The sequence below is a fragment of the Cydia amplana genome, chromosome 9 (assembly GCF_948474715.1).
Source record: "Cydia amplana chromosome 9, ilCydAmpl1.1, whole genome shotgun sequence".
Lineage (NCBI taxonomy): Eukaryota > Metazoa > Arthropoda > Insecta > Lepidoptera > Tortricidae > Cydia > Cydia amplana.
The window spans coordinates 17,734,066-17,747,463 of NC_086077.1; the positions used below are offsets into that span (position 1 = coordinate 17,734,066).

General features: G+C 36.3%; 2 protein-coding genes across 2 annotated transcripts in view; one reads left to right on the forward strand and one right to left on the reverse strand.

Moving 5' to 3' along the window:
• The window catches only part of LOC134650866 (monocarboxylate transporter 14-like), a 56,997-nt gene extending 51,506 nt beyond the window's left edge, over positions 1–5,491 (reverse strand). Inside the window, exon 1 of the mRNA XM_063505801.1 lies at positions 5,183–5,491. The gene's annotated coding sequence lies outside the window, so the exon portion shown is untranslated. The remainder of the gene's footprint in view (positions 1–5,182) is intronic.
• A 6,304-nt stretch (positions 5,492–11,795) lies between these two features.
• On the forward strand, positions 11,796–12,541 carry LOC134650747 (baculoviral IAP repeat-containing protein 5-like). Its single transcript, XM_063505679.1, has 2 exons — positions 11,796–12,145; positions 12,412–12,541. The coding sequence occupies exons 1-2, from the start codon at positions 11,849–11,851 to the stop codon at positions 12,535–12,537; spliced, it is 423 nt and encodes a 140-aa protein (XP_063361749.1). The 5' UTR covers positions 11,796–11,848; the 3' UTR covers positions 12,538–12,541.
• The last annotated feature ends 857 nt before the right edge of the window (positions 12,542–13,398 follow it).

The window sequence follows — 13,398 nt, forward strand, 5'->3', positions numbered from 1 at the left end:
GCGTAGCTAGAGGATATGGCGCCCGGGGCAGGCACCAAATTTGCGCCCCCCCCCCCCCCCCCCCATAGGAAATGAACTAACGAAAGGGTTACTTTTTACTTATTAAAGTTTACTTTTGATTTAGACAAATAAGTGTTTTTTTAGTCCATCGGTGGCTAACAAGCTTACGACTCACCTGATGGTAAGCGGTCACCGCATCCTATGGACGTCTACACTCCACGGGCGTTAATTGCGCGTTGCCGACCATTTTAAAAATTATACACTTCTTTTTTGGAGATCTCCTTAGACTTGAAGATTCAATATCGCTTGTAAGTTTGGGATCGTAGACTATTCATAGCGCGTCTTTGGACTGATTTGAAGGGACCAAGGTGGCATCTAGGTGCTCCTGCCCAAAGGTGACAGCAGTACTGGGATCTGTCCATGGTCGTACGCAGCATTTTTTAAGGGGTGGGGCAGAAGTAGGGGAGGCTGGGGACGTTGTAACAGGGTACAGTTGAAACAGAGATTCTTAGCTTATGGTCAGAGACCAGGGTGGGACAACTGCCCCACCTTGCCCCACCGTGGGTACGCCTATGGATCTGTCTGCCCTAGAGTAAAGTATCGCCTCCCTTTATTGAGCACACCGACTTTTTTGGATACGAGCGCAGCCTACCCAGCAAGGTGGCTACGAAATTATTGGACGTCACTGATGGAGATGTCAACACCGAAGCTCCCAATACTCCCTGACATGGGAAGGGTTGTGCCTTGAAAAATGAGGTTTTCTTAGCATTAATCGCGCAAAATTGAGCCTTGGTGGGATTGAATTGGACTAAATTCTCCCGATCCCACACCGAAACTCTGGATAGAATGCTCTCAATACCTGACACAGGTTTTTCACGGCATTCTAGTATCACAGAACGAGCGATGTTGGCACGGCATGTGTTATACAGGTTGGTCCAAACCTTGCCGTCCAAAAATTTTTTTTAGATTCCTCACGCTGTGGGCTATCAGAATATGTATATTAGCCGACTTTTCGTAGTTTTCGAATTATGATTTTTATTTTTATTACTTTTAACTTTTGTTGAGAAATTCCGGGGTGAAGCAATTCTTTATTAAAAAAAAACTATTGAACTTTTTTGAATATTTCTATTTGTAATATAATCCTTCACAAACGGCGGAGTTGCAAAAAAAAAAATCAGCATCCTCACTTGGCTGAGTTGGGAAAAAAAAGACAAACCTTTACGTTCAAGCATGTCAAGCTTAGATGTTGCCCTTACCTAAATAAATAAAAAATACAAGCGATTTCAGGGACTTTTGGTTATTTTAGAAACTGCTAGACCCTACATTTTTTTAAAAGGTCAAAAAAGTGATACTTAATAGTCATAATTTGTCAGAATCGCCGGTCAAAGGAACTGAGGTGCAAAGCTTCCAAATTAGTAATTCATTACAAAAATCCTCTTTTGTTATTTCTACTATTATTTTATGGGGTCACTTCCCCATCGCTATTTCATGTTGTCAGTGCAAATACCACGAACAATTATTAGAAGGCATAAAAGCAACGCAAAGCTTCACCCCGGAATTTCTTAACAAAAGTTAAAAGTTAAATTCGAAAACTACGAAAAATCGGCTAACATACATGGGGTATATTCTGATAACCAACGACGAGGATTCTAAAAAAAATGTTTGGACGTCAAGGTTTGGACCATCCTATATACAGGATGGCTAAAAAATAACTGCATTTCCGTTGCCAGGGAGGTTTTGGGATTATACTGAGCAATTTTTACTATGAGTACAACCCCTAAGTCGCGAAAAAAAAATTTGACTGTTTCCTACATTTTGGCTGGTCCATTTTCTATGGGAGGTCTTTTGCCCATTTTGGCGCCCCCCCTTGGACGGCGCCCGGGGCACGTGCCCCCCCCAGCCCCCCCCTAGTTACGCCACTGTGACGTCGCTGCGCAGTCGCGTCGACGTTGCGTCGAGCAGGGCCATAGAGTTGTAGACGACGACGAGACGGCGACGCTCGAAAGACGCTAGATGTGGGGTGGCCCTAAGTACATACAATGCAAGTTCAGTAAAAGCTTGTAAAAAGGGTACCCCAAATAAACACTGCTATTTATAACAGGAATCTTTCTTAAGATTTACATTTGGCACAAACCTTGGAACCCCTACTGCCATTGTGATAGTCCAACATATAACTTTATCGTGGGGCCGTAGAAATAAATCAGGCAGATTTAGTGTCGACTCGAATGGAATAACTTTCAGTTATCGTAGTTTCTGTGCGGATTAAGAATTGCTTTATATCTACGATATTTATTACGGGTATAAAATTATGTGCATGAATTAAAAACTGGCAGTTATTTCAGCTTAACTGGCTTCAGATTTTGATGGAGGTTTTTATAATTCATTGGGAATATTGAGATTTATCTACGTAGGTATGTTACCTTGATTTGTGAAAGACGGTGTTATTAGATAAATTGTGACGTTCCACCGGTAAGGTACCTTATGGCTGTTGGTACTTAATAATACGTCATGTAGCACCACTTTAGTATTGGAGCGTCGCTAATAACAGCATAAGCGCCGACCGCCATAAGGTGAGGTACAGTAGAATCCGCTTATAATGACATCGAAGGGAAGTGACAAACACGTCATACTAAGCGGATGTCATATAAAGCATAGTGGATTATCTTCTTATTTTTGGTAATTTTTCCGAAATGAATCTCGAATGAGTTTTAATAACCTGACCAATTATCAATGACGTCACTGAGAATCAAACCTAAAACAACTTACATGCCACGCACGCACTATACGTCCTCGCAGGGAAAGACGTGGGGACGGCCACGAAAACCAGCGAAGTGTCAGTATAACCGGACATAATTTCATGAAAATAGGATTTATAGGTCATAGTATGCGGTTTGTCACTATAAGCGAAGTCATCTTATCCGACTTTGTCACTAAGAATTGTATATGAAAACCAAACTTCGCACAGTAATAACGTCATAATAAGCGGTTGGTCAGTATAGACGGAGTTATAATAAACGGATTCCACTGTATATATATCTTTACCTGTGGAATGTCACAAATTGAAGATGAAAGGAGTCTCATACTATAGAGTCTGTGCGCAAATGTTTTTCCTGGTGGAACAGTTGAATAAAAAGACAAAATGGCCACGGCACATCTAGCCTTAAGAAAATATCTTCTACTAAAAAGTGTTAAAATCTGTACTTATTAATTTCAAATAAAAAGATAGGTAATCCAATGTAATCCCCGCATTTGTAATCTTATCAGTTCTAAACAGTAACAAATTACAAATTAATGTTAGGATTTTTATTGATTACCAATATCAATAGCCGCCAATAGATTAAAAGATTAGCATACATAGATACTACTGCTAGGTATAGGTACATTTTAACATTCATGTAAGTATGTAGTTTTAGAAACAATTTTTCAAAACACAGGTGTTAGAAAGAAGTTCATTTTGTTTTTATTTTCAAACTTGCTTCTGCCCGCAACTTCGCCTGCGAGGAATGATGATGATGATGATGATGATGATTGATAAAAACTAACCCTATGTAGTCCTTTCTCAGGACCCAAACTATCTCCATACCAAATTTTGTCCAAATTGGTTCAGCAGTTTAAGCGTGAAGAGGTAACAGACAAACACAATTTCGCATTTACAATATTAGTATGGATTTGCAATTATGTGTTCCAAAACAGGCATTGTCGACTTTGGGGTAAAACCATCAGGCTTAAGAGAGACTGGTCTAGGGAATGCGATACTGAGTTTGTATGGGGAGTAAATTGTACTGGTAACCACGGTATGGTAACTCCAGGTTTAACTGGTTAACCCTGGGTTAGTTGAATGGTGCGAGTAGCACTTAGCCAGACATTTTATTTCATTCACAAGGTATTTTTGCTTCAAGAAATTCATAATGGCATAGAAATAAGCAGGCATCGGAGTTTTTGTCGCATGGTAAGACTAATAGCAAGCTATGGAGTCGACATTTGCCATAAATGTAAACTCTTATTCATACTCATACTCATTTATTTAATTTATCTTAAAATGCCTTTAGAGCGGTCGGTCTTGTATATTATCTTAGTCGAATTATATAAAAAAATATTTTTCTATTACATTATGAATTCATAACTTCAACTATTTAACATACAACTATACAAACTACATCGCTGCGAAAGACCTAATGTCATGTAGGTACTGACCGCTGATAAAATTGATTAGTATTTGTCATGTGTCAATCACTGGTGATTGCAAACGTAGTAGTTATTTATATCTGTAAGTGGTAAATACGTTGTGAAATATTCCATAATTAATTATTATGCCTAACCCAGAAATAGCTGCAATTTTGGCATGGATAGAGCCATACAACAATTTATAATATGACTATGAAAAATCTGCTATAGTGTGCTTGAGTTGTGAAGTACAACTCGCCCAATTGAAACATACATTTATTGCAACAAATGAGGTTTAATAAATTAAAATAAATTAAACTTATATACGTAGTAACTATTTAGTAATCTGTTCTCATATTAAATAAAATTAATCAATGATCAGCGGTCAGTACCTACATGACATTAGGTCTTTCGCAGCGATGTAGTTTGTATAGTTGTATGTTAAATAGTTGAAGTTATGAATTCATAATGTAATAGAAGAATATTTTTTTTTATATAATTCGACTAAGATAATATACACGACCGACCGCTCTAAAGGCATTTTAAGATAAATTAAATAAATGAGTATGAGTATGAATAAGAGTTTACATTTATGGCAAATGTCGACTCCATAGCTTGCTATTAGTCTTACCATGCGACAAAAACTCCGATGCCTGGAAATAAGATCATTCATGATAAGCAGTTAATAAGACAGAGCCCTGAGCTTAAAGAGATTTAAATACTATATACAAGTCATGGACGTTTCTCATAATTCATAAATCTAATTAGTTCGTAGCAGTGCTATTAAAATCATAACAAGAAAGGCCGAATTACCTAACTACAGATAAAAATAAATACGGGCCAAAATAGCACGTGTTCTGAATTAATCGCTACATATTTTTACATAATTCTGAAAACATAGTACCTACATGCTATGGCCTAAAAGGTCAATGCAAATTTATGTAAATTTCATACTTTTACTTTCGTTACAGCTAGATGACTGACTGACAATATGCAAAAAATACTTTGAAATACTCACCAAAATACTTTTGAAACTCGGACTGTGCTAGAAAACAGCTCCGACCATCGCAGAACCCGCGGGAATCACAATGCACACACGAAAACAAAAGAAAGCGCTAATTATTTACAAAAAATAACAGGATAGCTAAACGGTAGGCACTTTGGTTCGTTATTTTATATGAAGAACTCGTAAATACTGACTATATGAACAGTATAGGAATGATTCTTCAGTTGGTTTTGCGTGATTTTACAATGTCTTATGTGATTGTATGGAAATGAAATCGCAAATAAAGGCCTGCAGACTTCAGCGATGCTAAAACAGCTAAACTGACTATGGCTAATGCTCGAAGGCTCGAATCAAGCTCGAATGTTCGGCTAATAATCGGGTCCACGAGTCAACGATTCGGCAAAGCTCGGCTCGGAATACGATCGGAAATTGCATAGAAGGTTGTCTCCTCTAGCGCTGTGATTGGCCAATCTGACGCTCGAAAGTGATTGGTTGAATTATTGTTGCCATATAAAATCTGTCCTTAACATAGATGGTAGTATTTCTATAGATGTGGCCTACCGCGTGCCCCCGTAAGGGATAGACATAGATGACGTCACAAACCCGGGGATTATTATTATTCTCTTTATTTATTTTTCCTCTTAAGTTAGGTTAATTTATAATATGGATATAAAAATAAAATACAAAAACACTTACAAAAACAATACAAAATACTTATAAACATATTATAAAAAAAACCTAACCTAGGGTGCCGCCAGCAGCGGGGCAAGGCCCAAGCTGCCGGTGGTCAGGGCTGCAGAGAGAGGAACCGGCAGACTATCCGCGCCGTGTCCAAGATCACCGCCTTCTGCATCTGACCCTTGATCCAACCACCTAGCGAGAGTCTCTCAAGATGTTGGTCGAGACTCTTCGCTATTAGACCGTTCGCTGATACAACTATCGGGACAATGATCGTCGAATCAACATCCCACATGGCGGTTATCTCGTGAGCCAAGTCTAGGTACTTACTGGACTTGTCCTTCTCGGCTTTCACGAGATTCTCATCATGGGGGATGGTGATGTCAACGAGCACGGCCCGTTATTATTATTATTATTATAGCCTTTTCTTCCATACTCCTTCTTTTAGTTTATCTATGTTTATCTTAGTTGTTTTGTTTGTTTGTATGGATCCCTCTCTGGGTGAAGGCCTCCTCCAGTTTCTTCCAACTTTCTCTATCTTCTCCTGTCTCCATCCAATGTTTTCCGGCTATTTGGGTAATGTCTTCAAACCAGCGTTTCTTCGGCTTGCCGCGGGGGCGTTTTCCGTGTGGTCCCTTCCATTTTGTAGTTTGTATGGTCCATCTTTTATCTGTCATGCGGGCTATATGGCCAGCCCAGTTCCACTTAAGCTTGAGAGCATGGGTAAGAGCGTCGGTTACCTTGGTTTTTTCTCTGATTCTTGTGTGTCTTATTTTGTATATTTTCCGCAGCCCCATCATACTTCTCTCCATAGCTCTCTGCGTAGTTCTTATTTTCTCCTTCACTTTGTTAGTGTATAATACCCATGTTTGTGAGCCATAGACTAGGCATGGTAGGAGACAGGTGTCACTCACCACTTTTTTTAATGTCATGCTGTAGTCTCCCTTCAGAACTTCTTTCAGAGACCAGTACTTCTTCCAGGTTATAGTTGATCTTCTATTGACCTCTTCTTCGTTGCTGGTTTTGGAGAATGAAACCTGTTTACCTAAATATATATAGTTAACCCGGGGATACCATATAGGTAAAAATTACCCCAATATTATCAAATATTGGGGTAATTTTAATCACGTTCGCGAGTTGTTCGTCTACGTAAGACGCAGCGATAAATAAAATATCAATGGGCCAATTTTTTTTTATTTTTTTTTATTTAGAAAACGAACAGCCTTTTACAAATAAGTCTTACAAAACTGACTAAAAATAGGCCTAAAGTTTCATACGTTACTAAGTTGACTATTACAATGAAAAGTAAATAGGTTACTAAATTACCCGTAGGTATAGTTGTGAGTACAACACGCAAATAAAGTAAGAAAACAATGCAAAATATTTACTTGAAATTATTTTTCAATTACTAGTAAACAAAATATGCCGAACTTTGTTCTTGAAAACGGACAAACTATGAACAAAAATGTCTATATCATTAAGCGATTAATTACCTATACATATTACAAGTACGCCTAAAGAAAGAATTTTCAGCATACTGTGTGCCACAGGAAGAAATAGAAAAGGTAGGTTTTCGTAATATGCTTTGAGCATATCCGGCAGTTTTGCGTCGGCACCCAGTTTCTCCTTCCGGTTGCTAAAATCCATTTAGCACGCGTGCCTGCATCTTGTGGAAATCTGGAGGTAATAAACGAAATATTCATTTTGTAATCTGTGACTCTTATTGCAAAATTAAGAATTAGTGCCTGCAGCATATCATAGAATTAGATTCTCTGAGTCTGGGTTAAACCCCCTATAAAGTTAGAAAGAATCCGTAATGCTTAAATAAATATAATTTACATTCTAATTTAAACACCGTTCAATTTTATTGTTCGTATATGTCCAGTTCTACAGCAAAATTATTTATAAAAATGTTATTAAAATACAAAATACCCGAATTTTGGGGTAATTGTATGCATCACGGGCTGGTATCCCTCGAATAATAGCAATGCGACTAAATTGAATACACGTTATTAAAAGGGTGACGGCTTACTGTCAATATGCGTACGTAATTTGGTCGTTTAATTTATCAGGAAATATTTATAGGTTAATTTTATACCCGAGTTATTATTTACTGTAAATGCTTTTTCTACTCAGATTTTAATTGATATAGATTGTAGGATGCTGTTACTAAGCATGATAATGTGACCGAAGTATAAAATACTGTATTTACCTGTGAAATGTTACGTTGTCCTGTTTTTGCCGGCAGTCACTTGTACAGCGCAAAACTGAGCAATTCACCATATTTGTTGAATTGTTAAGTACTACTACATGCACACGAAACACTGATTTCAATATTTTTCCTGATAATCTTTGCACTGTTCATATGTTTCACACCAATTTGACATTTACGCATTGTTTGTATCCCACATCCCACCATAAACTACGGTGGGGAATAAAAAAATATGAGACTGTGACAAAGACAAACAATAATAGCGCTTTCTCTGCTACTCCTAGTGAAAGATACATAAGACTATCCCGTTCTGTCAGTTATCCCCACCACTCATGCCATGCCCTCGGTCCTTAATGTGAAAGAAAAACAACAGTTTTACAAAGGTCTCAAAACTCTCAAATTTCTTGGCAAAAAACCTTGCATCTAAATAAAAGTAAATTACTTTTTTGTTCTCTATGGTTTACTTTGACAGTTAGTGGCTGTATTTTTCTGCTAAGTTATAACCATTTTTTTTTTTCAAAATTCAAAACACATTATGTTTTTGCTTATGTGTTAAAATGTTCCAAATAATTATGCTTTAATTTCAACAGCAATTAATTGTTTTTTTTGTCTCAAATCTCTTGGCAAAAAACCTTGCATCTAAATAAAAGTAAATTACTTTTTTTGTTCTCTATGGTTTACTTTGACAGTTAGTGCCTGTATTTTTCTGCTAAGTTATAAGTGTACTTTTTTATTACAAACACAATGGAGAAAAAAAAGAAACTAAACGTTAAAATTAAAACTAAAATAAAACAAATCTTAAACAAAACTTATAAGTATATATAGTAAATATTCCAATTAAACGTATACAGATTAAAAATAAAATCAATAATAAGCAATGGTTAACACCGGGACTCAAAACGTCATGTAAAAACAAAAGATTCCTCAAAATTGTTAGAAACCATACAAAAAACAAGAGTTTTATAGCGTACTACTCAAAATATACCAAAATCTTTAAAAAATGCGTAACCTTATCTAAAAGACTTAATTATATAAAACAGATGCAATCATCTAAAAACAAAATTAAAACAATGTGGAATATAATTAAAACTACCACTAATCGGCAAAGAAAATCAAAACTTAAGAATATGTGTTTGAAAACTCGAGATACTGTTTTAGAAACGCCCAACACAATAGTCGATACTCTAAATGAGCACTTTGCGTCAGTGGGTGAGTCATCACTGCAACCATCGCATACGACGGCGACGGACGGCTGCAGCGCGCGCGCTTGTACTTATACGCAAGCGACCGGCCAGTCAGTGATTACCCCCAGTATTAACTCTATAATGATAAGTGAAGTCACTGAGCTTGAAATTAATACACTTATCCGCCAAATGAAAAATAAAATGAGTTTTGGTACGGATGAAATTCCTGCGATTTTAATTAAATTATGCTCAAATGAATTAGTACTGCCTTTACGCCTCCTAATAAACCAGTCTTTAACCGATGGCGTTTTCCCTGACTTGTTAAAATGTGCAATAATTAAACCCGTACTAAAACCACGAGGTCTGGACACTGAGCCAAGCCAATACCGCCCAATTGCACTTCTGCCCACCATTTCAAAGTTATTTGAAAAAGCTATGGTAAACCGCGTGTATAATTTCTTTGAAAAATATGGGATATTAGATAAAAATCAGTTTGGTTTCAGAAAAAAACACTCCACCGTATTAGCCGTTTATCACTATATTCAAGAAATTCTTATTCACATAAATAACAAAAACCACGCTATTGGATTACTTCTGGATATGTCAAAAGCCTATGACCGCGTATCACATGATATTCTGCTGCGAAAATTATATGGCATGGGGATCAGAGGTAACGCACATAGATGGTTTCAAACATATCTACAAAACCGGCAGCAGTGTGTACAAATCAACTGGTACTATAAAAACTCGGGAGAGACAAAAACCGTAACCTCAAAAATGCGACATATAACATGTTCAATCCCCCAGGGAAGTGTAACCGGTTGTCTTCTATTCCTTGCTTATATAAATGACTTGCCGAAAATACTAAACATAAACACTAAATGCGTGATGTTTGCTGACGACGTCTCCATACTCATAAGTAGTGATAGTAGCACAGAATGTAACGAGCGCTTGTCAGAAGTATCAAAAACAGTTTGCGAATGGCTAGTAAACCATAATTTAGAGATAAATCTAAGCAAAACTAAAATAATACAATTTAAACCCACACAGAAAGCCGCATTAGAAATGACATTACAGATAAATAACACAATTATTGAAGAAGTAACTGAATTTAAATTATTAGGAATAACAATTGATTCAAGTATAAATTGGAAATATCATATTCAATCCATAAAAAGTAAATTAAGTAGCTTTATATATGCATTAAGTGTGCTCAAGGCCAATACAAATCAGAAAACCGCGTTATCAGCCTATTTTGCCTTCGCCCATGCATGGCTCCAATACGGTGTAATATTATGGGGAGCCAGCACTGATGTACATCAGTTACTAATATTACAAAAGAAATGCATCCGCATTCTATCAAATACCCGGGTACCAGATAGCTGTCGTTCACATTTCATTAAACTTGAAATCCTTACGTTACCCTCTGTTTATATTCTGGAAGCAGCTCTATTTGTTAGGAAGAACATGAATTTATTTAAACAAAAAGTAACAAAATCACAGAGACGAAATCAATTAAACCAGCTAGAATTACCAGCTTCAAAATTAGCAATGTTCAGAAATGGTCCGTATTACCGATGTATACTAATAGCGAATAAAATACCAGAAGAAATAAAAAATGAAACCAAAGATGAATTGTTCAAACGAAAACTTAAAGATCTGTTAATTAAAAGATGCTATTACTCTGTTAATGAATTTTTAAATGATACAACCTTATCGAATTAAAAAATATAGGTATTTGTAAATATAAATGTTAATAAAAGGTATATCATATTTTCTTATACACTCAATTGAATCCTAAACAATGAATTAATTTATTTTTATTTTTATTTTTATTTTTATTTTTATTAATTATTACATATACCTAAATGAATTTTTTAATAATTATATACTTATACATAAATTGAACTAATTTATTTTATTGTCGACGTTAAATTTAACCTATTACTTTGTAAACTAGTTAAAATGAAAAATATTTTTATTAATTGTTAAATTTTTAATTATTTTTCACTAATTTACTTTAGTATTAAGTTTTAGTTAAGTACATTGTTATGTACCCTAACGGGGTTCATGTGAACGCTAGCTGTAAAATGCCCTTTGTAAGACCTTATGTAACACATGATTATAAACGCAATAAATGAATTAAATGAATTAAATGAATTAAATGAAAGTAAAAAATGCTCCCCAGGTCACCTTCATCATGCGATATGGTGCCCAGAAGGCTGGCAGCGTTACCTTTTTGGATGGCCAGGCTTATCCTCTGTCCGAGGTAGCTGCCAGCCCTGCTAAGTTATAACCATTTTTTTTTTTCAAAATTCAAAACTCATTATGGTTTTGCTTATGTGTTAAAATGTTCCAAATAATTATTATGCTTTAATTTAACGGCAATTAATTGTTTATTTTTAACACAATTAAATGTAATTTAAGCATTTTTCCTTGTATTTTTATTTTTGTTTGTCATACGAAAATACACTTGTAATCATAGACAATATTTCATATGACGGCTATTTTAATGATGTTTGAATTTGACAACTGTATTCAAATTAATATTTCAACTGCCGAAAACAATCGGATCGACTCACCTTATCTTGTGAATTTGCGAAAATGAAAACAAACGAAATACGCGTAGAATGTACATCTCTGTACTCAGTTGATGAACGAGTGAAAACATTTAATAACTGGCCATTTAACGATAAAAACAGATGCAACGTCCGAAACATGGCGGAGGCTGGATTTTATTCGGTTGCTACGGGAGACGACGATGCTGATGCCGCCAAGTGTTTTCTGTGCGGCAAGGAGCTGGATGGTTGGGAGCCCAACGATGACCCTTGGTCGGAGCACAAAAGTCACGCCCCAAAGTGCGCTTTTGCACAACTTGGAAAGAAAGAGGACGAACTTTTGGTACGTAACGTAAACACAAGTAATTGAGTTAGTTTTAATCGGGGTTTCTTAAAGCTTCTTAGTTGAACGTACAGTCCCAATTAGATATATCGGTGCGGCCAAGGTGCTCCAAAATATCTGAACACGCACTCTAACGCCTTGACAATAAACTTCAATAGAATCGTGTTCAGGTTCAGATATTTGTGAGTACTAAGCCGCTACGATGTATCTGATGGCGACTACGTTTGTGTGTATTATCAACTAACGCAATGCTATGATTGTTGCAGTGTTCAGAGTTCCTGTCCGTGATAAAACAGTACATGATCAACAAGCTGAATCAAGAAGCTGAAGCTCTAAAATCGTTACTTGATGATAAAGCCAAAACAGTGCGGAGAACTTGCTTGAAACTGTAATCCGGTCACAATAGTCATAGTCAGATATTAATTAGCCGGGTGGATCAACTATTTCTTTTATTCTGTCCGGTCAGCCAAGAGACAATAGTAGCATAGTTTGTTAGACAACATCATACACCACCTTCTTCTGGCATGCTTGGTAGACGAATTAGCGTATCGCCGGTCAGTTTCCTAATTCGTCAATTTTGCTGATTCAACAGTTTACCTTCTGGTCATTTTCACTAGGTTGACAATTTCGCTAGTGGGTCATTTTCCTAAACCTTCAGTTTACTCTTTCGCCAGTTTTGCTAGGCTTCAGTTTCGTAAATTTGCTAGTTTCCTTATGTGCTAATTTAATTATTCGTCAGTTTGGTCAAATGGTCATTTCCCCTAGATAACCGGTTTCTATATTCGCCAGTTTCACTAGTTGCCAGGGTCTTATAGTCGTGTTTCGGTGTATCAAATATACAAGCTGATTTCATTTAGCAAGTAGAGCCATAAACGCGTGTCACATATTTTAGTGGCCTTTGTGCTTTGTTGTCGAAGATACTTTTGCAGGTGACTGTACTACAGTTTGAGTCATGAATAGGTTGACCATAATTAAGTATGAATTTTTTTTAATGTAACAACTAATGGCATTGCAATGAAGTGTAATTTCTTACCGAGTATTTTGTAAACGTAATTCTAATGATAAAGGTACTTATGTATGCAAACTAACTTTTGACCTTTGTAGAGATTACATTGCTACTTTTACGATATAAGTTATAATATTGGATTGTTGTATAAGGAAAGTAACGGATTAGGAAAATGACGAAATAGCAAAACTGACAACTTAAGATAATTGAGGAATAAGGAAGTTTGCGACTCAAGAAACTGGCTTAA